At 40.8% G+C, this 27,148-nt stretch overlaps 1 protein-coding gene across 4 annotated transcripts in view; it reads left to right on the top strand.

The window, feature by feature from the left end:
- Positions 1–27,148, top strand: part of NRP2 (neuropilin 2) — a 142,633-nt gene that overhangs the window by 37,778 nt on the left and 77,707 nt on the right. For all 4 annotated transcript variants that reach the window (XM_074298952.1, XM_074298950.1, XM_074298954.1 and 1 more), the window contains exons 3-7: positions 304–485; positions 7,259–7,489; positions 8,524–8,679; positions 11,166–11,335; positions 13,114–13,269. In XM_074298952.1, coding sequence (XP_074155053.1) covers positions 304–485; positions 7,259–7,489; positions 8,524–8,679; positions 11,166–11,335; positions 13,114–13,269 — 895 coding nt within the window. The remainder of the gene's footprint in view (positions 1–303; positions 486–7,258; positions 7,490–8,523; positions 8,680–11,165; positions 11,336–13,113; positions 13,270–27,148) is intronic.

The raw sequence follows: 27,148 nt of genomic DNA, 5'->3' as shown, positions 1-27,148 counted from the left end.
ATAACATTTATAGAGCACTCACTATGTGCCAGGCACTATGCTAAATATTTTTACATATTATCGCATACTATCTTCATGACAATCCTGGGAGAGGTAGGTGCTAATATTTTCCCCATCTTATAGGTGAGGAAACAGAAGCTGAGGTAGGTTTGGAACTCAGGCCTTCTGCCTCTAGATCCAGCACTCTATGCACTGTGCCAAACTGGCTTTCAGGCAGGAGATCTTTAGCTACAAAGAGCCACACAAAGGCAACTTATTCTTCTTCTGATGATTTTTTTTTCTTCTTGTGTGTCCCCTTACTAGGTATGACTTCATTGAGATTCGTGATGGGGACAGTGAGTCTGCAGATCTCCTGGGAAAGCACTGTGGGAACATTGCCCCTCCCACCATCATCTCATCAGGCTCAGTGCTCTACATCAAGTTCACTTCTGATTATGCACGGCAGGGCGCCGGCTTCTCTCTACGCTATGAGATCTTCAAGACTGGTGAGTGATGCCCCAGGAGGAGATGCATCCCCATCAAACACCTCAGTGCTTCTGACCAGGAGGAGCTTGATGGGAGAGGGTGCAAGCCCATTTCTTGAGTAACTGTTGAAAATAACAAATCCAAAAGGGAAGATGGGAGTCAAGGGGGCCAACGGGAAATTCCTTCATTTCATCAGCCAAGAGAAGAGAATCTAAGTCACGTGACTGGAAGCTTTTATTTTCTGTGAAAGTGATATTATAAAGAGAGGTATAAGATGATAGAGGAGAGCACTGAGGAGAAAATATGTTTCTTCTGGTGATTTATTTGAGTTATCTAAATAATTTTTAAAAAGATCTTGCCCACCTGCAGAAATCCCATCCACCACCCAGATTTTGCACTGGGGCACATTCCCATTTATTACCCCAAGGCAATGGAGTGAAATGGAAAGGAGATATATGAGTTGGGTTCTGGGTCTCCAGTTCCTTGCCTGAAAAAATGAAAGGCTCTGATTAGATAAGCCTCTTCCAGCTTTTAGTCTGAGGTCCTATGAACCCTTGCTGATCAGTCCTCCCATAGGACTATACCAAGAGGGCACCAATGTCTATCCATGGCAGCCCCTCCCTCACTATTCTTCTTCCCATCCCCAAACACACCAAGATTGCTATGAAAACCAGAAAGGTGGTAGGGAGGAGAGACTGGGAGGATTACATTTCTTAGCACTTAGCACTTCAGTCTGTCCTGGTTTCTTTTTAAGCCCCAACAGTCTGGGCTGGTACTTGATGCCATAGATGACATAAGGAAATTTTCCTTTCCCTTCCTGGAATAGGAAGTTCTCTTCATTAATTAGTTCAGCTCCTATGCTTAGTATCCTAAGCAAAAGCTTTTTTTTTCCCTCTGTGGCACCCATGGTGCTTTTTAGTCAAGGGGGAGGGAGATTTGTCCCTCCAGAGCCTCTCTGCTCACATAGTCGCCCTGCTCCCAACATCATACAACAGCAGTGATGCATTTCACCTCCTTTGCAGCCTAGGGGTTTTGTGACTGGTGGAGTGCTAGGCAAAGGGGAGGCTTTGTCAGAGAGGGGAGAAAGCCAGGCGCCTCTGGAGTTCAATGCAAGGGGAACTATTCAAATATATTTTCTTTTTTGCCAAACAGTTCTTGAAAGGAAGTGGTAGCTGCTGAAAGCACTTTTTATGTCTTCTCTGTCTAAATATTTGTCAGATTTGTCTGCATGAGAGCAAGAATTTACAACAAAATAAAGGGGGGAAGCTATGTGAATAAGCAGGAGCATAGGCTTTCACAGGGTATGAGTAAGGAGGAAAACTTGCTCCTGAGAAGGTTAATGGGCTATGGTAGTGAGCTCCAGGCTTAATTGAGGGGAATTTAAAATGGGCCCAACTCACTTTATGGCTGAAGACAGATCTGGCTCTAGCCTCTTGGAAATAACATCATCAGTATCATCCTGAGCCCTCCTTAATTTTAAAAAGCAACCTGGGATCAAGAGAAATAAGCTAGTCACCAGCCTGGAAGCACTACTCACCAGCCATCAAAAATGGTTAAATTTTGTGTACCAAACTTACTCGCAGAAACTAAAGAGTTTGTGCTCTATCTACTGCACCACCTAGCTGCTCCAACGACTGACACATAGTAGGTGCTTAACAAATGCTTCCTTTCTAATTGTGTAAATCCTAGTTCTAGTTACTTTATCAGATAGCTGTCAGTCTATTAATGTGAGAAATAGACATTTTAAGGACTCTCTGTGTGTGTGCTTGTGTACGTGTGTTTTGCCATTCTTAAACTTAGGATGTTGCTCTAATCTCAGAAATCCTCCAAACCAAAATGAATTTGCCTTCACATCAGTTTTAAATATCAATGAGCACCATGTGTCCCTTTTCTGGTGGAAGGGTTAGTCAAAGGAAGGAAGGAAAGGCTATTGTCAGGAAGTCAGATATAAGACAGAAAGTCCTGCAGGTTAAATGTCATTGTGTAAGGACCCACCAAAGCTTCAACTTCAAGCACTACAGCAAATCTTTAGATCGCTAGGATACAATTATAGAAATCTGAATTCAAGTTCTGCTTCAGACACTTAGTAGCTGTGTCATCCTGGGCAAGCCAAGTCAACTTTTTATACCTCAATTTTCCCATCTGTAATAGGGGATAATAATAGAGTCTAACTCACATGGTGACTGTAAGGATCAAATGGAGATAACATATCCCCATCCAAAAAAGAAACCTTAATGTGCTATATAAATGCTAGCTGTAATTTTTTAAATTAACAAATGCTAGTTATAGGGAGGTGAAGCTCTTGAGATATATACAGCATTCAGCCCCGAGGACTGTACCTTTAGTTAGGCAAATAGCAGTATGAAAGGGGCAATAAAGTCACTCCGTGGCTCTTCTAATCCCAAATGTGGGCTCATCAAGGTCACTGGGGTTACAGCTCCGAAGACCAGATCTAACCGTGTAGACACATGACAAAATGAGGAAGAGCTGAAAATGCACTGAGGTGCCAGGCTTTGTGCCCATATTTCCACTCCTGGTATCCTGGGAAAAAACACACACACACAAGGTTTACGTCATCAACCGAACATGAAAGAAATGCATGAATATACTGAAGAAATCCAAACAAACACAGCTCTGTTTGTTGGCTAGTATTCTTCAAAGAGAGCAAGAAGGGGAAACTGTAAACAGAGTTATACAAATACCCATACCAGAGGGCTTTGGAGCCCAGTGACAGTATAGTGTATACCATTAGGATACTGCTGAAGAAATATACCAAGACAGATAAACTCCCAACTTCGGTGCAGACAGAGAACATTGTGGTGGGACTGGGAACTTCATGTCTGGCTCCAACTGAAGTGAGCTCTAAAAGATCCTATATCATTTGATCAGTTTTTTTGTTCTCTTTTAAAAAAATTTATTTTAAATTTATGAAATAAAACAAGTATTTCCATAACATATTAGACTGATTAGCTACATAAAAGAACACTAGCCCGAGGAAAATCTTGCAAATTTTAAAATGAGATACCCCATCATGGATAGAAACAGCATTAGAAATTTCAGGTATCAGTTTTTTTAAAATCACTGTTGGAAACTGAAAGAGTTGGAGGTTCGTTCCTCTCCTGCTGACTCTTGAACTTGAGCTCAAGGTCAAGATGCCTTTCTTGGGACCTGGTGATGGCTGAGCTCGGCATCTCAGCTGTAATGTGTAACTAGGGGAATCCCGGCTCTTCTGAGTTGAGGGGCTGATTAGCTGTAGTGGGCTTGGTTAAGGTCTGCTTTCAATATTTCTCCTTTAGTTTGGTTTTTAGTTGGAAGACTTTTTTTTTTTTTAGAAAAAGTTACAGATACTTTTGGAAACCCTTGTTCAGGTTTTTCTGCTTTGGGGACTGCTGTTCCAATTATACAGCAGCTAGGAAATCGTGCTGGGCTAAAGCTGTTCAGAAAGAAATAGCTCCCTGCTGTAGAAACCACTTAGTTTCTCTAGCAGATCTTTGCATGCAGTGTAAAGAAGGGTGTCTGGTCCACCTGAATGGATTGAGTATTCTTTTTTAATGTGTCTGATCACTTTGACGTAAGAGCTGAGGAAGACCTTAACTGTAGTCCTGAGAATGCTTACATTTTTCCTGGGAGCTCTGACTTAAGAGAAGCCACATGGAAGTGTGAATAGAGAGCTCCTTTCAAAGCTAAGAAAACACAGTTTCAAGTTCTGACATTGACTGGGTGACCTTTTTCAAGTATTCTAGGCAACTCTAGAGACTGCAGAGAAAGTGCTGACCTATAAAAGTAGTAGTATTCTACCACATCTCGGATTTCCCCGGGGCAATGAAAGCACGGGTCCCATCCCTATTCCTCTGATTTGTATTGAATGTTCAGTATGCCTCTCTTTCTGGTATTCGGGCCAAGCCCAGAGCACTAGGCAGGTTTCAAGATGCCATCAAGAATTAAGTACCCACTTTTATTTTTTTTTAAAGAAAAAGGTCTGGTTGTTTGGTTATTGTTGGTTGTTTTTGTTGAGTATCCGGGTATCTACCTGCACAAGAACCCCTTCTGAGCCAGGGGCAAGCTCATGTTGGTAATAGTCCTGGGGCAGAGACACGCCTTTCCTTTGAGTACCTAAACATGTCTAATTGGGCACCATTTTCTGGGAATCAAATGTATTTTCGAATCTTTCCTCTAGTCTTTTGTTTTGAAACAAAAGGAGCAAGCATGGGCAGGAGATGGGGGCTGTGGTTTGGAAGAGATTGTGTTTGTGGTGGTGGTGGGGAGGAACAGGAAGGAGGGGGTGTTTTCAGGAACCTTCTTTGAAACTGTTAGTAATTTCAAGTGAAATTTCCCTCTTGTGTGAAGCATCTGTTTCCCAATAGGTGGACGGGACCCGGGATTTTGCTTTAATTCCCTGCTCCCAAGGGAAATTCCAGTCCTCTTTAAAGAGAATTACAGTAAGGGTAGGCTCTAGGAGAGAAAGTCAATACTCCTTCCCTGGCTTTCAAAGCTGACCTGCTGCAAGTTGAGAATGGAGATTTAATTTTCTCCCTGCCACGCATGTTGCCCTGCCAGCCGGGGCTACAAGGGGAGGCGGCTCAGCAGCAGCTAAACCCTAACCTTTTCAAAATTCCTCTCGGACCCCTTGAAGATCTGCCAGCTGGCTGTGCTCTGTTGGGCTACCCTGGATCTCATCATACTGGGCGAAGCAGGCAGTCAATGGAGGAAGGGCTACGGGAGCCCGGGATGACAGGAAACAAAGACAGAGCAGAGGATGGTCTCACTGGTCAGGCTTCATGCTGCAGCTTCCCCAGGGCTGGGTGTGAATGTCCCTGAATGATGGAGTGAGTGCACAACCTCCGAGCCATCATACTTAGATGTAGACTTCCAAAGAATTAAGAAAAGATTCCTTCCCAAGTCTGTGTGGGTCGGATGTCCCTATGCTGTCAATCTGCTTCAGTGGACAGGGGAGAGGATGAGGGGGTATGACACACAGAGAGAGGGGACAGAGACAGAGACAGATTCTGACACAGAGACACACAGGGAGAGAGAGACAGAGATATAGAGACAGACAGACAGAGAAAGGGACAGGGAGAGAGAGACAGAGATACAGACACAGAGATACACATACAGAGAAAGAGACAGAGTCAGAGACAGAGAAAGGGACAGGGAGAGACAGAGATACAGACACAGAGATACACATACAGAGAAAGAGACAGACACAGAGACAGAGTCAGAGACAGAGATAGGGAGAGGGAGAGACAAAGAAACAAAGACACAGAGGGAAAACAGAGACAGAGACAAGGATGGACAATGGGAGAGAGAGAAACCATGAGACAGAGACAAGGATGAACAGAGGGAGAGAGACAGAAACAGACAGACTGACAGACAGAGAAGGTGAGAGAGAGAGAGACCACATTTCCTTCTTGATTCCAAAGAAACGAAGATTTCTTTTCTTTCCAATACACATTTGCATGGTACCTTTTAAAAGTCAGACATTCACTGCTTTCCAGAGAACCATCATCAATAAAGATACTAGTGAACCAGCCTGCTAGGGAGCCTCGGATAAAGACATCGCCGCCAGCTAAGATCAGGTTATTGACATCACATAGTTATATTTCTGTGCAATCCCCAGAGGACACTTCCTTGCCAGTAAACACCTGGTTTATTGAATATTTTTCTGTTTTTCCTCCATGCTTAGAGTGTGTATGATTCTCTTCATAAATCCAGCTTACCTTTTTATCTGAGCTGAATGCAATCAATTCTAATTGCCCAGAATTTGCATTTCGTGTGTGGCTGGATACCATGTGTTGGCTCTGGTCTGTTTGCCCGTGTGCGTGTGACGCTGGTGGAGTGATGGAGTTGTAGCCACCGAGGTGCCACGTGGTCAGACTGGGAGAATTACTGCTCTGACAGCCTCAGCCCACCTAGTCCTGAGGATGCTTGCATCTTTCCCGGTGTACGGGATGACTCCACCTAGAGGCATTAAGGGATAGGGGAGCTGTTGCCGTCCAAACCCACACGCTACAGGAATGTGTGCTGCATGTAATAAGGGGGTCTCCATCCTTTCTACGAAGGCCCCAGCACATGAACTTCCCAGTCTTCTCCATCTCACAGAATTCAGAAGCTTTCCAAATGATGTCCTTTTCCAGACTCAGTGGCGGAGCAGCTTTTAGCATCCCCTATACCCTGCTGTGATTCAGCGGCTAAAAACTCTGATTGTTAATTGTCTGATCACTACAGAGCAACTAGTTTTAATATGGTCATGACATGAATGGGGACCCAAGCTCCCCTTTGCCCCTCCCCTGAGGCACCTTGGATCTCAGTGGGGAGAGGGGGGCACTTAGCTGGCCAGGGTACAATGGAGGCCAGTGTTGAGGTCAGCAATAAATAAGTGGTAACATTGTTTTCCCTGCTGGCAATCAGAAAGCCTTCCTTAAGGATTGAAATAACTTACATTTCTGGAGCAGGCAGCTGAGTGAAATGAGAAAGGAGACTCTGTTCTTCTCTTCAACAGAATTCACACACATACACACATACACACACAAATGCATATACACATACACTTCTCTCTCTCCCCCCAAATGTTTCACTTCTTGTTTCCCTGAGATGTGGATCAAGCCAGCTGTTTCTCCCCTTGCTCTGTCTTTGAGAAGCTGTTTGGGGGGCTTTAATTGTGGGTGCTAAGAGCGTGTTTTTAAAGGATCTGTCCAGTGGGAAACATTGAGACTTTGACCCAAACATTTGGACTCTCAAACACAGCAAAGAGAGACCACTTTTTAAAAATGTTGCAATTCTGTCCAACTTTCAGGTTCTGAAGATTGTTCAAGAAACTTCACCAGTTTGAATGGCACCATTGAATCCCCTGGGTTCCCCGATAAGTACCCACACAATCTGGACTGTACCTTCACTATCATAGCCAAACCCAAGATGGAGATCATTCTTCAATTTTTGACTTTTGACCTGGAGCATGATCCATTGCAAGTGGGAGAAGGTGACTGCAAATATGATTGGCTCGACATCTGGGATGGCATTCCTCATGGTGAGTAATGATGGGTCACAGATATTTTTCTCATCTGCAAGTCACCTTCACAACAGCAAAATAAAGAAACCAAAGTTGTAAAAGTTGTCAAGAATTCTGTAGTGCTAAGTTAAGGAGTGACCAACCCATTGTTCTCCCTAAAGACAGAACGAGAGACAAGGTAGAAATTGTCCAGTCTTCTGCCCTGGGATTCTTTGAGAATCAGATCAGATATTACATTTTTAGCCTCAGTTAGAAGTTTATGTGGAGACAAATGTGGCCCAGGCCAGAGGGAAACTAAAAAAGAGTATTGTCTCAGGAGTCAGAGGAATTGAGTTCAAATCCCTCTTCATAGATTTATCCTCTTTATGACCTTGGGCACACCACTTAAGCTCCTTAGGCCTCAGTTACTTCATCTATAAAATGAAAGATTCAAAACCTTATTTTATTTTTTCTACTTAGTAGTATTTAAATTTTTCTAATTACATGTAAAAATAGTTTTCAACATTCACTTTTATAAGATTTTGAATTACAAATTTTTTCTCCCTCCCTCTTTCCCCTTTCCCTTTTCAAAACCTTATTTTAACATATAATTGGAGAGAAAAAAATACTATTTAAAAATAAATAAATAAGATAAAAATAAAATAAAATGTAACTAGTGTCCTTCCAATTTAAGATCTTGACTTCAAAAGGGTCTTTCCAAAGCCATGGGTCTAGGATTTCCACAGAAGTTGTGGAACTTCTCTAATTAGAAGCTGCACTAAACAGAAACATGTAGCTCTAGCCCTTTTTGCTTAGAAGTATTCCTTAACTAACAATAAATGGGAGCAGAATTTTTTTTTAAGATCCATATAGGCTGGTGGTAAGTGTATAAAATGTGATGGTTGAGCAAGAAAGATCATTCTTACATTTTGCCTTTCAGTTTATACTTTATTCTAGTAAGGCAGCTAGAGTGACTGCATCATGAGTTAACTAAAATGAGTGGGGGGAGACAATATTGTGCAATCTGAAGGAAGTTTCCCATTTCCTCTGACCTGTCTGTCTCCCTCTCCCAGTGGGTCCCCTGATTGGCAAGTACTGTGGAACTAAGACTCCTTCAAAGCTCCGATCTTCGACTGGTATCCTCTCTCTCACCTTCCACACTGACATGGCAGTGGCCAAGGATGGTTTCTCGGCACACTACTACTTAATTCCTCAAGAAACTCCTGAAAGTGAGTAATAAGTCTTGGGATTCCATGAATGTGATACTCATTGTGATATTCATTTACTCTTTACAAAAACTTTCCACTTTGCAGCATGCACATTGGAGCACATACATCTGGAACACATATAAATCAAATACAAATCTGTTGGGGCAAAGAGACAGGGACATGAGATAGCCATGGGGTTAACGAAGTGGCAGGTTTTGGCTTAGTTTTCTCTTGAGAGAAAAAAAAAAGCATTTAGAACAAGGATTCTCTTGGTTTTCCTGTACTCTAATAAATAAAGAATATTGGTGGGGAGAGTCAGTCATGGAACCAAGAAGACCTATATTCTCTGATTCATATTGTCTGTGTGACTTTTTTATAATTTTAATTTACTTTGTTTTTAATTGATGGAATGGAGCAAGCATTTCCATAGCTTAGTATAATCAAACAGATGATTGCACATGAAAGTGCAAATCTAATGGATACTATTTCTTTTAAATATATAATAAAGTTATCATGTAAATTTTTTTCTCGCCCCTGCTTTTTTTCTTTGTAACTTAACTAGTGATTTATAGTGTTATAAGCCAATGGTGTGAAACTCAAATAGAAACATTTCTGCAGGCTACAAATTGACTTAGACTACCTCAAATTAACATTATGTTTTATTGCATTTTTAGTTATTTTGTTAAATATTTTCCACTTTACATGTTCATCTATTTTGGGCCAAACTCATAGGGACTTCACATAGGTGATTCTTTAAGACTATAAGTTGCAGAAATAGATAGGTAAAGTGAATTTCATCATCTCAGAGTGCCCTCTATCAATGAAATTACAGGTCTACCTATCCTTTATGCACATAAGAAATAGAGAGCTTGTGAACAAGACTGAGCATCTTGATTCTCAGAGATGAATCATTAATTAAAGTCTTTTGAAATATTTTGATATCATAATATTGACTAAATATTTTTATACCACGTTGGCAAGCTTCTTGTATTCTAAGGATATGCATACTCGATTGGGAACAACTGTATATGTGATAAACTTTTGGCTTTGTGTTACTAACGATCCTTTTTGGCTATAAATAGGGCATCCCTCGGAGAGGTTCATTTGAAGTCTTAGTGGTCGTTAGTCTAAACTACTGAGCTGACTCTAGAGAAAATGATTTATTATCTTTTTTATGTCTTATTGTGTACACACCTGGCTTCCTTCAAGGCTCAACTAAACACCACCTTATACAACAAGCCTTTCCTCATTCCTCTTTATTGTATCATCTTCCCTCCGTGGATTCTTTTCAATTTGTCTTGTAGATAGCATTTTCTACATAGTTAACTATATGTTGTTTTTCTCATTAGACCATGAGCTCCTTGAGAGCTTAACTTTACATTGCCTGACATCTAATAAATAATTAAAAATGTTTATTTACTGATTGACATAGGGAGCTTTCAAGATGAAGTAACTAATGTTTTAAAAACATGTAAAATTCACAAATTAAGGTTTCATAGAATGACCAAGGACTATTCCCTTATCCTATCAAGAGACTGCATAGGTTGACCTGCCACAATCAGAAATCAGGATGGCTCTTTCCAACCAGAGGTGCTCTTGACTAGGACAATCATAGGCTACAAACAGCAACAAACTTCATAAATGGCAGCTAAAGAATGTGGTTTTTAACGCATAGGGAAAAGATTGGTTTCCTAGAAGCCATAGGCCTGTGTACACTAGCAGAAATCATCATTGGAATCATCTTTAGAGAAAAGGAAGCAATTTTTCCATCATAGAAGCAGGACCAGAGTAACTTCTAGGTCTTTTTTATGGACATCTGGTGAAAAAAAATCAAACCAAAACAACAAAAAAAAATCAAATCAATACTAAGTAACACGTGTGCATATTGAGAATAAACTCAAACTTCAGATATATGTGTATACTGTGACACCTGCCTTTTGTATCAGAAATAAAGAGATTAAGAAATAGGCACAGGCTGGTGGGAGGAAGGAGGGAGGAAAGGAAGAAAGGGAGCTAAGGAAAAAAGGGAAGAAGGAAGGCAGGAAGGAAGAAAGGAAGAAAATGGAAGAGGGAAACTTGCCATGGGTATGTTAATAAAGTTGCATTTGCAAGATACATCAGCCCACTCTACTGCCTCTACTCTTTTCACATTTACCTATACTGTTGTAATAGTGTATCTTCTGGCAACAGTAGGCATCAGTAGTTTGTAGTAGGAGTCAACCTTATGCTTTAAAATGTATTTTCAACTGGTGTTATAATTCTTATTTATCCATAGCTTGGATTCTTTTATGGCCAGTTTACTTTTAAAACCAGTGGGGGTGGGGGAGGGACAGTTATCAACCTCTATATTGTTTTTTAGATGTAGGGAAGAATTTTGTTCTCAAGACCTGAGAGTACCTGTAAAGCCTTGTTCTGAGAATTGAAGAGGACTTTGTGAGTTTCTTTGGTTTGAAAATGAGAGCCATAGTTTTGCTTTTTGACCTTCTCAATATATCTATGTGCCCTAGACTTCCAGTGCAATGTTCCTCTGGGGATGGAATCTGGCAGGATCGCCAATGAACAGATTAGTGCCTCTTCTACCTACTCTGACGGGAGATGGACTCCCCAGCAGGGTCGGCTGCATGGTGACAACAATGGCTGGACCCCCAATGTGGACTCCAACAAGGAATATCTCCAGGTAATTAGCCTAGAGGACACATAGACTGAGTCTCAATCCCAAGTGATGATGATGGAGGGAAGAAGCACTGAGTTGTATAGGGATAGAAATTGTTTTCCCAGGCCACAGTAATGGCAGAGATCTTACACTGGGCTGTATGATGATATCCAAAAACATTTCTGTAAGTTGATCCAGAGCTCCCTCCTCCATTGCACAGAGAGACTTACAACAAGGACAGTGTCCTGAGAATGGACGTTCCCTTATCTAGATGGCAGCTCAGCATGGTGGCAGATGCTTTGGTGGGAACCTCACCATGACGGCCTTTTGCATGTCACTGGTACACCGACACAATTGGGGGAAACCCCACTATGGGATGAAGCCAGAGTCGGTCAGGCCCTGTAATTTCTTTCCCTTTGAACAAGGCTTGCAGCTCATGCTGTGTAGCCAGCCCTTCTAACAAAGAGATGACCCAAATGTGGCCCCTTGGAGAGAGGTCAGCGATGCCGTGAGTTCCAAGCAGAGGCAACTCATGCTTTTATGGTCCACAACAACCTCGATTTCCCATTGACATGTCAGCACAAGCTCTGATGTGACCTTGTGACCCTTAGCTCCCGATGGACTTTGCAGAGCCCAGAGTGGCCAGAGAAAGTGGAAAGAGACTACTTATAAATACTGGGAGTCTACAATGGTTCTGACAGCTGGCATTACAACCGGGCACGATCCTATCTATAAGGCTATTCTTCTGAAAACATTGAATGCCTTCCCTCTTCTTCACTGCTTGTCCAGTCCATACTCACCCTCCAGAGTCCAGCTCACTCTCACCTCCTCCATGAAGGCTCTCTTCATCACCCCCAGATAATTGTTCTTTCCATTCTCTGAATTTCCACAGTATTCACTCTTGGTCCTGCTCATTTTGGAACTTTCCACATCTACAATCTCATTGTTTCCTAAATAATTCATATATATCCTTGAGTGTGTGAGTTCCTTGAGAACTTCCCTGATATATTTTTTGGTAATCTCTACGCCTTAGAATTGCTAAACACACAGTACATAGCACATAGCACCTAGATACACAGAAAACACTTACTGAGTTGAATTCCATTGAAATGGTTTGCACTTATTAAATTTTGCTCACTCAAGAAAAAACAGGAGGAGTAAGGGGATTACATTTAGCAATTTCCTAAATGGATTTGGCATCATGGACAAGTAGATGCTTTAAAGGGTTGGGCACACACTTCTTCCAATAAATGTAAAATGGAACAGAATTTTTATTCTTTAGGTTGGCACTTGCTGCATAAAATTTGACCCTTTAGTGACCCACAAAATTAATGGAGGAAGGAACAATATTGGGGAGGGAAGAAAGGCAGGGGATATTGGACATGATGATTTATTCACTTGGATTGGATTTATCCACAGCTGTATTAAGATGGTGTTCATTAGCTATGGTCTCCCACAGTTTGGTTAATAACCCAATAATGTTAATAATATTGGAGCAATCCTGTGCTATTGGGCTGTTTTGTATTCAAAAGCATCTCATTCTCCATTGTTTCCTCCAACCAAAGAAAGGTCACCAAAAAAAAAATCACAAAGATTTGTCTCATCCATGTGGTCAATTTAATGCCAAATAGTTCTGTTTGGTTATGAAATTAGATTCAAGACCGGCAGTAACCGCAATGGGCCATAGGCACTGGGATGCATTACCAGTATTTCAGCCAAGGAAGTAGAAAGAAAGGCAAGATTACGCCTGTTATGACTGTAGCAGAATATCCCTCTCCTCATTCATCTTTAATGCCCCACAGGTGGACCTGCGTTTTCTGACTATACTTACAGCCATTGCAACCCAGGGAGCCATCTCTCGGGAAACCCAGAATGGCTACTATGTCAAATCCTACAAGCTGGAAGTCAGCACTAATGGTGAAGACTGGATGATGTACCGGCATGGCAAAAACCATAAGGTAAATCTATTTTCCCCAACTCAAATGCACACTTGAACAGAAAGGAGAAAAAGAGTGGGGGCGGCAAGGAGGGGCTGAAAGAGAGCCTAGGATAAACTTCACCTACTGGAAGAGGCTTTGTGTTGTGAAATTCAAATAATTGATAGGTGGATAGGGAGAAGAGAGAGGCGGAGGGAGCTGGGAAGGATGGACCAGCCCTGAAAATCCTTTTTCTTATGCTAAAGTGATTGGAAAACAGTTTCTCAGACAACCTGGCTGGTGTTGCATCTCACAAGGCAGAGAGAGCCTGCAGTATGTTCTCTGACTGCAAATGAAGGAGAAAATGCTTTCACAGCCCATGTTTCGCCATACAAGATTCATTGAGCATTTATGGCCGGAGCCCCCGTCCACATGCTGGGTTAACAATCACAAAGCCACATGTAGCTGCAGTTCAGGAGTTACTGAGGCCTGGAAATGAAAGGGCACAAATCCTAAGAGGGGATCACAATGTCCCGGAGAATAAAGAAGACAATAAATAACGAGGAGAAATTCGGTGTGTCAGAGAGTTGGAATCTGCGATAGCAATCACACTTGGCAGTGATGCATTGAACCCTCGCTGCTTGTGCCCACTCCAGCTGCAGCTCCCGGAGGTGTGGCCTGTGTGGGGATTTTTAGTTTTCTGTTGTGCATATGGATGTCTGACACTCGGCTTCCTCAGGACACATGGCGCACTGTCTGCGAGCTGCCCCTCATATGGCGCTGTAGATATGGTGTTGTACAGTGTGCTTGGCAGGAGGCATCCTTTGCTGAAAACAAAGCGGGCTTTTTTTTGCCCAGGGGATAGGGCTGCAAAGGGCAGAGGGCAGGCCCAAGGATTGTGGTACCATTAAGCAAGTTCAATTGTAGATCACCATGGTGGGGGGTGGGGGCTGGAGTGGGGGGTCTGGCTGTCTGAATCATCATGGGGGAAAAGAAGCTGTTTATTTTTCTTTATAACTTTATTTAGCCCAGAGAAGAGGAGAGGAAGCTTAAGGAGGGAGGAGAAGAAGCAGAAAGTCTTTTTCTTTCTTCCTCATCAAGTAGTTGTAGAACTATCTAGCCAAATCTCCTTATTTTACAAATGAAGAAACTGAATTCTGAAGAGTTAAAGTAATTTATCCGAGACAGAACCACACAGATAGAAAGCTCCCGAGCTAGGACTGAATCTAAGTTCTGTGACCTCCAGTTCTCTTCTTGACATACGACCCTATGACACCTCAACATTTCCGAAGGCATATTCTGCACAGTCCTTAGAAAATCAGTTTACCAACTTGATCTTGGTCCCTTCATCTTTAAAATAAGAAGGTTAGGGGCAGCTGGATGGTGCAGTAGATAGAATGCTGGCCCTGAAGTCAGGAGGACCTGAGTTCAAATCCAGCCTCAAACACTTAATACTTCTTATCTGTGTGACCCTGGGCAAGTCACTTAACCCCAATTGCCTCAGCAAAAAAATAAAAATAAAATAAGAAGGTTAGACTAAATGGGCTCCTAGGTACCTTCTGGCCCTCATGATTGATAACTCCATGGTAACCCTCTGAAATCCTTTTCCTACGCTACTTACAAAATATTGAAATGGGCAGTGTCTAAGCCATGCTAAAAGAGGAAGTCCAATGACATTGCTATAAAAGATTCCCTGCATTATGATTTCTGTGTCCCAGCCACTCAGACTTAGAAGGTGAAGCAGCTGGGCATGTGCCTGTGTTCTTACAAAGGAGACACACTTTGAAACCAGGAATTCTTGGCCTAAATAAAGGCTATCTTCTCATTCAGTGGGGCAAAGAATAAAAAGGGTCTTTTTTTTTTTTTTTCTGAGGCAATTGGAGTTAAGTGACTTGCCCAGGGTCACACAGCTAGGAAGTGTTAAGTGTCTGAGGTCACATTTGAACTCATGTCCTGACTTCAGGGCTGATGCTCTATCCACTGCACCAATTAGCTGCCCTTTTTTTTTTTAAAGGATATCTTATAGTGATTGGGCAGTTTTCATTTAATTGGAGGGTTTTTTGGGACTTCATTCAATGGCAAAATGTTTTCTCCCATTTTATGGATGAGGAAACAGAGTTTTTGGCTCATTGGATGGCTTTGCTAAAATTTCTGTTATGTCATGTGTAGATCTGGGAAAAGTAAGTCAGATTGCACTTGTTCAGAAGAATATAAGTTCTCTGAGAACAAATACTGTTTTGTGTTTTGTCTTTGTGTCCATAGCCCCTACCATCCCAGGACCATAATGGGCTTTTACTAAATGATATGTCAGATTTAATTGAATGGCTTTCTTAAAGTGACCTCAGAGCTGGGGTCAGAAAAAGCTAGAAACTATTGGACTCCTAATGAGACACTGGATTTTGCAATTTAGTTGACTTGGATTTGAATCCTCAAACTGCTACTTATTTATTACTGAGTTATCTCACTCCCCTGTGAATCAGTTTCTTTATCAATACAATGAATAAATTGGATTAGATCTTCTCTGAGATCCTTTCCAGCTTCAATGAGAAAAGGACTATCTGCCCAGGAGATGGAGGGGGTAGTGTCAAGCTAGGGGGCTGCACTCATTCATCTCTTTACTTTTATCTCTCCATTCTTCCCTCATCACCTTATTGTTGGAACCCAAAAATATATAGGTCAGACAGATCAGGCACAACAGAGTTCTTGGGGAGGATCCTGAAGAGAAAGGATTGGGGTCACCTGACTGAGTCTAAGTCCAAGGCTCCATGACTAAGCAGTGCTGTCTAAAGGGATACTATACCATGAGCTGATTTTAAAAGCATGCAGATGGATCTGGATGCTATTTAAAACAACATTTGTAGGAAATCTGCTTTTGGAAATGCCTAGTGCTGCACATTTTGATAGGATGCAGTCGTCCAGCTATAGCCATAGTGCCTCTACAAGGAAAAATGATCAACAACCAGATTCAACCAGGAGTAGTCTTCTGATTTATTTTTCTTTCTTTTAAACATTTTTACAGAAATTTTTTGAATTTGTAGATTTCCCTGTTCTTCAACCCAAGCCCCAGATCTCCTGCTTCCATTATAGGCTTGGTGACCCTAAGAGGGCCTTCCTCCTTATGTTGATGATGGTTCAAAACTCTTCTGCCTATGGTTATCTCCAGATAAATTGGGGAGGGCAGTAGGATATCCAAGAACAAGGTTGAGCCCTTCCATCTTCCCATTTAAATTCGTCTGCTGTCTATCTAGAAATAGCTGCATTATTGCAGAGGCTTCTGGTCCCCATGAGCTCCATCACCTAACTTAGTTGGTCAGGCAGTAGAGACCTATCCCTGCTCTCGTTTCAGTAGTAATCTCTGCTGTTCTTTCATTAGGAAAACTCCCAGATGTCTGTATTTAATGTGCAGATTCCACACGGCTCATGGTGCGTCAGTGCCGTACTCTGCACGGTTCAGGCTGAAATAGTGGAGTGAACCGTGCCAAATAGATTTGTCAAGTCTGCCGCAGTTTGATTTGGTGCCACGGGTAGAGGAGGGGGGTGAGGAGAGGGAGGGGGTGGAGTTGGGAAGGAAACAGGGGTGGATGCTGGGGTGTGAGACTAGGGGTTGGGGGGGAGGGGGAAGGTGAATGAGCTGGCTCTATCTCTGCCTACAGGCGCATCTTTCTGTCAGCTCCCCAGAATCACCTCTGGAGGTTCCTTCTTGCTGCCTGTGGATGAATGGGCACGGTGCCAGTTGAACCGGTGCTAAGTGGTGGGCTTGAAAGAAACTCAGGCAGCAGAGGCTGTGAGAGCAGCAAGCTGAAGATGGAGCATCCTGTTTGCTCTAGCATGAGCTTTCAAATGCCCTCCCTGGGCATGGAGTGTGAACAGGGGAACGTGACGCTTTCTGGGAAATTTGGGGAACTAACCCGCCTTCCCCTGTTTCTGTCAGCCTAGCAAAGTCAGGGGAATAAGGAAGGGGAGAGGAAAACAAGATTAATGAGTGCTCAGGGAGGCTGGGAGGATGGACGGCTGTGGTGTTTCCTTGCAAAACTCCATTTGTGCTTTGGAGGTGGGAGGAAGGCTGAGGCTTCTAGTGGAACAGTTACCACGCTGCTGGGGGAACTCAGAGCCAATCAGATCCTTCTTACCTTCCCATTGGCCAGCAAATCTGTCACTTTCCATTCAACAGGTGATGGTATGCTTCTTAAAGAGAAAAATGACTGGCTTGGTTGGGGCATTTCAAGCAGCTTCGAGCAAGATGTAGCGCACATGTGTAACACAATCCCAGATTCTTGTCTGACTCTCTATGCAATGAATGTGAAACCTATGACTTTTTGTAAGGGGCAGACCCTCCTAATACATATTTATAGCTAAACCACAAGGCAGAGAGCTAATATGCCTGACGGAATCCATTTCCAACCCATGTGCACACAGAGATTATACAAATCATTTCGAATCCTTTTTTTTTTCTTTTGGAAACCACAAACAGAAACTACTGCTTTGGGTTTTGCCAGCTATATTAACACTGCCCCGAACACAAGCAGAGGGTAGTAAATGATCAAAGAGGGGTGTATTCATAATTATATAATATATATATGCATATATATCTTAGATACACATGCTGAGAGACAGAAAAAGAGCAATATCTATCCATAAAAAAATGATACAGAGAAAGGAGGGAAAGGTTACAAAGTCAAGTAATTATAGGTCAAACCTTATTAAAGTTGATCTTTCAGGTCTAAAATTCAGGGGCTGGCATTTTAAGTTGATATCGGAGGTGTCTAAAATTCAGGCACTGGGATTTTAACTTGATATTGGAAGTGCCTAAAATTCAGGACTGGCATTTTAAGTTGGTATTGAAGGGTCTAAAATTCAGGCGCTAGGATTTTAAGTTGGTATTGAAAGATTTGTGGACAGAAAATTGTAGACTTGTATGTCACAATAACTGGGTCTGAATGCTACCTTTGTTACTAACGAGCCATGTGCCTCAAGGCAAATCACTTATTCATCTGAGCATCAATTTACTTATCGTAAAGTAAGACTACTTGCCTCAAATGGGTGACTATGAGGATTAAATGAGATCATGCATGTAAAATGCCTTGTAACTATAGAGAGCTGTATAAATCAATCAACCAACAAACATTTTATTGAGAGCCTGCTGCTGGCCAGGCAACTCTGCTAAGCACTGATAATGCACTGACAAAAGTGAAATGCTTTTTGTCCTCAGGGTGCTTATATATCAGGGGCAGGGGCACAATATGTATATATTTATATTTAAGATATATACAAATATATGATACATATCACATATGTACATAAGACATATATCACATATACATAAGATATATACATATATATGTATATTTAAAATCAAAATGAACACATGGTGGTTTGGGAAGAGAGTTTCTTCCAGGTATGAAGAGATCAAGACAGGCTTCAAATAGAAAGGGGTGCTGGAACTGAGGCTTGTGGGAAATCAGAGATTCCAAGTGGAGAGGTGAAGAGGGAGTGCATTCCAGACATGCAGCTAAGGTGTAGAGATGGCAGACAGAATAATATATAGGCAAACTGTAAGTACATAGAGTAATAATATAAAAAGAGTGAAAGAAGGGTTATTAAATACAACATTCTGCCATGCTTCCCCCCTTTCCTCCATGCTATAAGAAAGGAGCCATATTTCACTATCTATTCTTTGGAATCTCCATTTTTTAAACAAAAATATTTTGTTTATTTTTCAAAATATTTGCAAACATAATTTTCAACACTCACTCTTGCAAAACATATTGTTCCAAATTTTCCTTCCTCCCTTCTCCTCCCCCCTCTCCTGGATAGTAGGTAAGCCAATATAGGTTAAAACATGTGCAATTCTTCTAAACATATTTCCACATTTATCATGTTGCACAAGAAAAATCAGATCAAAAAAGGAAAAAATGAGAAAAAAGCAAGCAAACAAGCAACAACAAAAAAGATGAAAATATTATGTTGGTGATTCACATTTAGTTCCCACAATCCTCTCTCTGGATGTAGATGGCTCTCTCCATCATAAGTCTATTGAAATTGCTGAATCACCTTATTGATGAAATGAGTCAAGTCCATCACATATTGATCATCCCATAATCGTGTTGCTGTTCTACCGGATTTCTTTTTTAAGTTCAACTTCTTTCAGTGATCTACCTATTTATATTGTTTTAGTCAGTCTATATTATTCTCTTGATTCTACATATTTTATTCTGCAGTTTATATCCTCTCATATTTTTCTGAATTCCTTATATTCATAATTTCTAATTGTACAATATTATTATTTTTATAGAACATAGTTTTGGGTCATCCCCCAGTTCACTTTGTTTCTAGTTCTTTTCTTCATAAAGAGGGCTGCTCTGAACGTTTTAGTGTGCCCTGGACTTTTGCTTCTGTCTTTTGGCTTCCTTGAGAGATATTTCCAGTACTATTGCCAAATCTTTACCTTATCTCATTTAACTGTTGAGCTCAGATTGGTGCAATGGAGAGAGTATGGGATCCTATATCCAAAGTAAGTTATGATTTTTATCTAAGAAAAAGGAAATGTTAGACCAGTAGAGGGTGATCACATGGAGTTTGATGTCCTTTTCATTGACATCACTCTGGTTTCTGCACTGATGCTTATTACAATTGAGGGTAAACATCATGCCTTAATAATGGAGGAAAGGAAACAGGGTGAGGGTGTCGGGGAACTTATTAATTGCTTCTGGATAAATGGCTCAAGAGGATCCAGAATGATCATTATTTAAGAGGTAGGAAAGAAGGGATGGAATCCAAGGAAGCACAAAGAATTAACCAGTTACCTCCAAGAAGCACAGATTGCCTTTCAGGCATATCTCATCTCCCTTGGCAATTCTATAATGTACAAGGGAGATTTTTTTATTTTTAATGAAGAAACAAGCACCAAGAGGCTAAGTGACTTAGCCCCTTTATACAAAACCCATGAGAGTTCCCGTATTAAGCAGTATAATTTAGGCTCCTTTCTGATTCCCAAATTGATTCAAAGTCTATTCGGTCCCAATATTCTCCTGTAAATCTTATGTTCACAAAGCATATTGCAGAGTAATAAGCTAGAGGAGAGCTTTGGAATGGGCGTCCAAAGGAAATCTTGTGCTCTAGGCAATATAGTCTAATGCAGAAATTCCTAACCTTTTGCGGGCTCCACTATCATCATTGGCCATTTGCCTTTGTGATTCTTCCACTTTTATTCCCTTTATTCATCTCTTTCTACCCTGCAACCAAGTGAGCTTTAATGATACTTTTCTAAGTTAAAGTGAATTTAAATTAATTTTGCTTTGAGATCTCTTTGAGAGTTTCACAATATTCCATGAACTATATCTGGGCCAAAAACCCTTGTAAAACCATAGTCTAGTGATTAGGATAAGTCATCTCTATTTCAAATCTGGCTTTAAAAACAAACAAACAAACAAACAGCTTTTCCAAGAATTTTATTCCCAAGTGAGTCATCAAACAGCTCCATACCTCAGTTGTTCTGTCTGGTGAAAGGGACATACAAATTCTGCTGTTAGCTAATGTTGGCAAAGAACTTTGAAATCTCTGGATGGAAGGCACTCTCTAGATATAATTAATGTATTAGCCCCACAAAGCTCTTCTTCAGCAGAGGCAAGTTATCAATTTTAAAGAGTAACAAGGCCCTGTGGGATAGTTATCTGCCTCTTTTCAAATCATTGGGTTGGAAGGGACCTTGACAAGCCATCCAGTCAGCCCCTTGTGTTTGTCCAGGTCTGCACCTGAGCCACCTCAGACAAATATAGACCTTTCCTATCCTCATGGATCTGAGAAAGAAGAAGATTTCTTTCCTGAATGAGTTTTAGATCCTTAAAGAAAACAGCCATCTTTTAAAACTTTCTGTTGGATGGCTCACTGCCCTTTATTCCTTTTGGTTGTAGTAATTGCATTTATTGTAAACAAGATTAGGATGATGTCTCAAACCATAAACTAATGTCCTGTGATGGGTATCAGCCTTTAGAAGTTATGACTCTTGAAATATGAATATCCAGTTTAGCCCAATCTTGGTTGCATATTTTCTAGACTGGGCCTATGTTTTTAATATCAGTATTTCCCAGTTTAATTCCACCTCCCATTTTTCTGTATCCTCAATTGTAATGGAGAAAAATCCAATGCCTCCTTTCCTAGTAACTGCATTTACTCATTATCTATTTGTCACAGGATAAGCTTAGACCCATAGTGTCTCCCCTTAGAAAGCTAAAGGAAAAACTTTATGACTCAAAAGCTTAGATACTTTTTTGCATCAGAACGTTTGGTAGGGGATGAGTTGTCTCATGCGGTTAAAATCTATCTCCATGTTTCCAGACTACAAACAAAATTCACTGGATGGACTCCCTAGCCCCTCTTTAGTGTAGTATACTGTGGCAGAAGGACTATTCAAACAACATTAGGACATGAAAAAGGACATGTCTAGATAATAATGACCTTGCTTAGTCTTGGCATGGAGGTTCCCGTTCCCAACCAACAGGTCTCCCAGCAAATCTGGAAAATCTCTCCAAGCTGCTTGTCACATTCATCCTTCTCCCTGTCCCTCAACTCCAATATTTGTCAGGATTCAGTCTGAATTTTGAAAAGCTACTTTGCTTTTCCTCCTGACTTGAAAATTCTGTGATCCCCAAACTGTCCTCCTGCCTTAGAGTGAATATATCACTGGTTTTTCTGGTTTCTTTCTTCTGACCTTGGCTCATTTCCCCACCTTCACCACCTCAAAGCTTTGGGGAAATAAAAGTTCTCCTGAAACCCCTAATACCACCATTTTAGGATATCTTTAGGTCAGGGAGAAGAACTTGGAGGGGGAGCAAGATCCTCTTCATCCTACTCAAGGCTCTCCTCTGGGCTGTCCCATTAGAATGATTGCCACTGCTTTTCTCTCCAGCTTTAGAGATCTCCCTGATCTGTTTTGCTCCAAAATACTCTGTGTATCCCCCAACACTCACTCTTCTCTCTTTCTTGCTCCCCTTTCCTGCCCCCCAAACCCTGAACAATATTTCTTTCCTCTCCCCCTTCATGCTTTTCTATCTCAAATCCTAAAACCCTAATCCTGTTAGTATGCTATGTTCCAGGGCTCAGAGTCTCCATAGGGGTAATGCAATCCTGCCATAAATCTAGTACGCCTAGCAACACACACACACACACACACACACACACACACACACACACACACACACACACACACACAGAGGGATGAGCACATATCCTATCTACCTCTGCCCCTGCCCCCCAAAATAGGATGCTTCCCTTCCCATCCCCCTCTGTATACACACTCTTGCCCTCTGCCCTTTTCCCTTTATTTCCTGAGAAACTGCTTGATGACAATCCCAGCCCTACAATAAAGAAGTTTGGGTCATCCCAGCCATAAATGACCATTTGGGTGTCGTAGTCCTCACCCCTAACCCCTCAAATTTCCCTTCTGACTCTGCATTTGGCTAAATTCCCACATCCACGAGCAGAACAATTATGGAAAAAAATAACATTTCATCCTTGAAGGGGAAGTTTTTAAGAATCAGTAATGTGATTTACAAAGGGGAAGGAAGGCAAGCGTTCTCTACCTTAACATCATTCTATTCTCATGCTCCCCCTTCTCCTATTTTGTGTGAAACAAATTAATTAAACGGGATGACATCCATTGATAAACAATTTATTTTTATTTGTAGATCTGATGGTTAGGATTAAGGACAGTGTATGGGAAAGGTATGGGGGATGTGGAGAAGACCAGCCCTGAATCCTGCATTCAAGATGAGTTGTTGCTACTGTTTCTTGGACAGATTCTCCAAGTGTGTTAACTGGTTCCCCCAGTTTCAATTTCCTCTTTTCTCCCTTGCTATGCCTCCTACCCCACCCTTAGTCCTGAAATAATTTCTCTTCCTTACCAGCCAGCATTCTCTTTTTTCTCAAATGAATCACACCAAATAGATTGAAAAGGAGAAAATTTAATGCAATAAAATATTTATTAGGAAAGAGAAATATTTATTTAAAAAAAAAAAAAAGAATAACCCATGTATAATTTCTACCTCTGGGCTCCAGATCGTATAATTTTGTCTTTGAAAAATCTCCTTCCTTTGTAGTCCTGAGAATTAAGCTCACTTGGAGGGTTGCAGCAGAGTAAAAATAAGCAGTAGGTCACACTATAATTAATGAAGAGATAAGGGTTTGAATACTGAGGATTAGAAGGCCAAGCTCATCTAAGAAACTGTAGCTATCACCTATCAGGAGAGGTAGGGCCATTTAGATTATGCAGTGGGTTTGTATAGAGCCTGCTTTCCAAAGCATGTGACAGAGATTCTCATTAATCTTCTAAGATAGGTTGGATGGAGTACAGAGTTCTTGGTATCACAGTGATAATATCTTAGATTTAAATTGATATATATGATTGATCTTGATAGAAATGTGTATATGTATTATCAATAGAATGATTTACAAAACACTTAATGAAAATATCTCATTTATTGCTCATAATAAACCTGAAGACAATCCAGGAAAGTATTATTGCCCCCGTTTATAGATTAGGAAACTGAGGTTTTTCCCACCTTGATTGATCCAAGGTAGGACCCAGAGCTTTTGAGTCTTAGATGGTGTTTGTTCCCTTTCGCTACATTGCCTTTATTTAATAAGGATGCCATCCTAGCCAGGAGGCATTTAGGCCAGGCGGGAACATTTCTAGGAGGACTCAGGTTCAGAGCTGGCTTTGCCATTTGCTACCTATGAGAACTTGATCAGATCTCACCATCTCATGGCCTCAGGTTTTCTCACCTGTAAAATGAGGAAGTAATTCGAGGTGACCTTGAATGTCTCTTTTATGTAGTTTATACAGGTAAGCCTGCAACATAGTCTCTCTTTAGTGTTATAATTATGGGAGTGTAAAGGACCAGCATGAGGGACCCCTCCTGGAATATCTTCACCAACAAGGGTTTTACCCGTTTGTAAGGAGAGCAGGGAGAAGAGCCACATGACTTTGAATGAGTGCTTCTGGAGAGGGGATCTCATGGAACTATATATTTAATTAAACATTTATGTGCAAAACACTGAGCTTGGCACTTCAAAAGAAAAAAAAAAAAAAAACCCACTAAATGGGACATAGTAACTGCCTTAAGGCATTTTCTCTCTAGTGGGAGGAATATCACCTCTAATAAATACACCCAGAAATACAACACAGCATATTCTGGGCATGCTCTGAGAGCCCAATGAAGGAGGAGATCATTTCCAGCTTGGGGGGGAGTGGGGAATCAGAAGCACAGAGTCTGGAAATTCAAAGGTACCTCAGAGGCTCTCTCGTCCAGCTGCTATACTAAGAATCCTCTCCAGTATTTTGTCAATGCATGATCCTTGAGGCCGCTTGAAGATCTCTGGGAAAGGGGGACTAGTTACCTCTGAGGAAGGGTTTCCTTTGTCCTTACATCAGTCAGTTCCTCTACAACTTCCAGGCATTGTTCTTTATTCTGCCTTTTACTCAGCCAAGGGGAGTAAGTCTCATTCCTTTGAAGAGCATTAAAATACTGAAATTGTTCAGTGTCTCCAGTGTATTCAACTATTCGTGATCCCATCTGAAGCTTTCCTGGCATATTAGTGTGGTTTGCCATTTCTTTCTCCCCTTCATTTAACAGATAAGAAAACTGAGGCAAATAGGATTTAGTGAATTGTTCAGGGCCACACAGCCAATATATCTGAGACTAGATTTGACCTCAGTTCATCTTGGTTCCAGTGCTGTGCCACCTAGAAGCAATCAAATGCCTTCTAAAGCTTTTATTCCAGATTCCTTGGGTAGAGGATTGGACCTGGACTCAGAAAAGCTTGAATTCAAATTTGGCTTTAGAATTTTACTAGCTATGTGATCTTGGGCAAATCATTTCTTTCTTTCTTTCTTTCTTTCTTTCTTTCTTTCTTTCTTTCTTTCTTTCTTTCTTTCTTTCTTTCTTTCTTTCTTTCTTTTTTAAAGCTTTTTATTTTCAAAACATATGCATGGATAATTTGACAACAGTAACCCTTGCATAGCTTTGTGTTTCAGATTTTCTCCTCCTTCCCCCCACCCGCTTCCTTAGATGGCAAACAACCCAATATATATTAGACATGTTAAAATATGTTAAATCCAATATGTATAAACATATTTATACAAGTCTCTTGCTGGGCAAATCATTTTCTGTCTTCCTCAGTTTCCTTTTTTGTAAACTAGAGATAATAATAGCACCTACTTCCCAGAGCTTTTGTGAGATAAAATTAGAAAACATATGCAATATGTTATAAAATATGTTGATTGTATACAATGCATATGTTATATGTTATAAAATATATGCCATAATATATCTAATATAACAATGTCACCATTTTTATCCAACTTTAAAGCGCTATTAGCTATTACTTCTTTTCCCACTTTTATTAATAATAATAATAATAAATAATAATATCAAGACCCTTCTCTAACTTTGTCACCCTCCTAGATATTCTTGTCAGTATCCTTTCTAAACTGGGGTACTCAGAATCAAATACCAAGACATATGAAGTGGAAGGGACTGCCATTTCTCTCATTTTAAACATTTAGTTGTCTTAATGCTAACCCAAGATAATATTGGCTTTTTGGCTACTATATCCCACTATTGATTCATTGAGCTTAGAGTTTACTAAGATCACCATTTTCCCCCTTAGAAATATTGTTTCAGTATGAACTTCTGAAGTAGAGTTTTTCTATAACCCAAATAGAAAACTTTTAAGTTTTTCTTGGTTCATCTTATTTTATTATATCTGGCCTACTGTTCTAGTCTAATGTCAAAATCTTTTAGGGTTCTGACCATTATCTAGCATATTAATTACCCCCTCCCAGCTTTGTTCATCTCCAAGTTTGATAGATTTGACAGCTATACCTTTATCTAAGTCTTTGATAAAAATGTTAAATAGTTCAAGGCCAAGTACAAATCCCTGGAGCATTCTAGAAACCTTCCAAGTTGAAGTCAAAAACATTAATGACTGGAGGCTAGCTGGCTGTTAGAAGAAGTTGGGTGGAGGAGTGGATAGAGTGCTAAATCTGGAATCAGAAGATATCGAGTTCAGAGTTGGCATTAGTGTGACAGAGTGTGACCTAGGTAAGTCAGTTAGTCTGTTTACCTCAGTTTTCTTAACTGTAAAATGGGAATGGCAACACCTGTTTTGCAAGGTTGTTATAAGGACCAAAATGAGATACAATTTGTAAAGCACTAGTACAGTGCTTAGCGCATTAAATGCTTTCCTCCCCTTTTTTTTTTACTCTCCTCATTCAGAACCCACTTAATTGTGCCATAGTCCATATTTCTCTCCACAGAAATAGTATGAGTTGTTGTTCATTTCTTTCACTCATGCCTGACCCTTTGTGATTCCATTTAGGGTTTTCTTGGCAATGGCTTGCCATTTCTTTCTTCAGCTCATTTTACAGACAAGGAAACTGAGGCAAACAGGACTGATACTTGCCCAAGATCACATAGCTAATAGGCATCTGAAGTCAAATTTGAATTCAGGAAGATGAGTCTTCTTGACTTCAGGTCCAGCACTCTATCTAATGAGACGTTATCAAATCCTTCATTGAAATCCATGTAAACTATAACTGTAGCATTGCCCTGACTTTTCAGTCTAATAACTGTGTCAAAACAGAAAGGAAAGCTTTTAGGGGGATGACCTGTTCTTAATGAGGTCATGCTCATTATTTCTGATCACTTCATCCTTTTCTACGTGTTCCCCAAACACCCTTTAATCATAGATTCTAGAATTTTGCCAGATGTTGAAATCAAACTTATTAGTCTACAATCTGTAAATTCTATTCTCTCTCCTTTTTTTGAATAGAGGCTCAATGTTTGTCCTTTTCCAATGTTATAGAATTTCTTTTGCTCTCTTCTGTGCCTCAGATGTGTTCTTTGACTGTGGCTCAGTTATC

This window comes from Sminthopsis crassicaudata, chromosome 3, assembly GCF_048593235.1.
Source record: "Sminthopsis crassicaudata isolate SCR6 chromosome 3, ASM4859323v1, whole genome shotgun sequence".
Taxonomy (NCBI): domain Eukaryota; kingdom Metazoa; phylum Chordata; class Mammalia; order Dasyuromorphia; family Dasyuridae; genus Sminthopsis; species Sminthopsis crassicaudata.
This window is presented reverse-complemented; position numbering and strand designations above follow the sequence as displayed.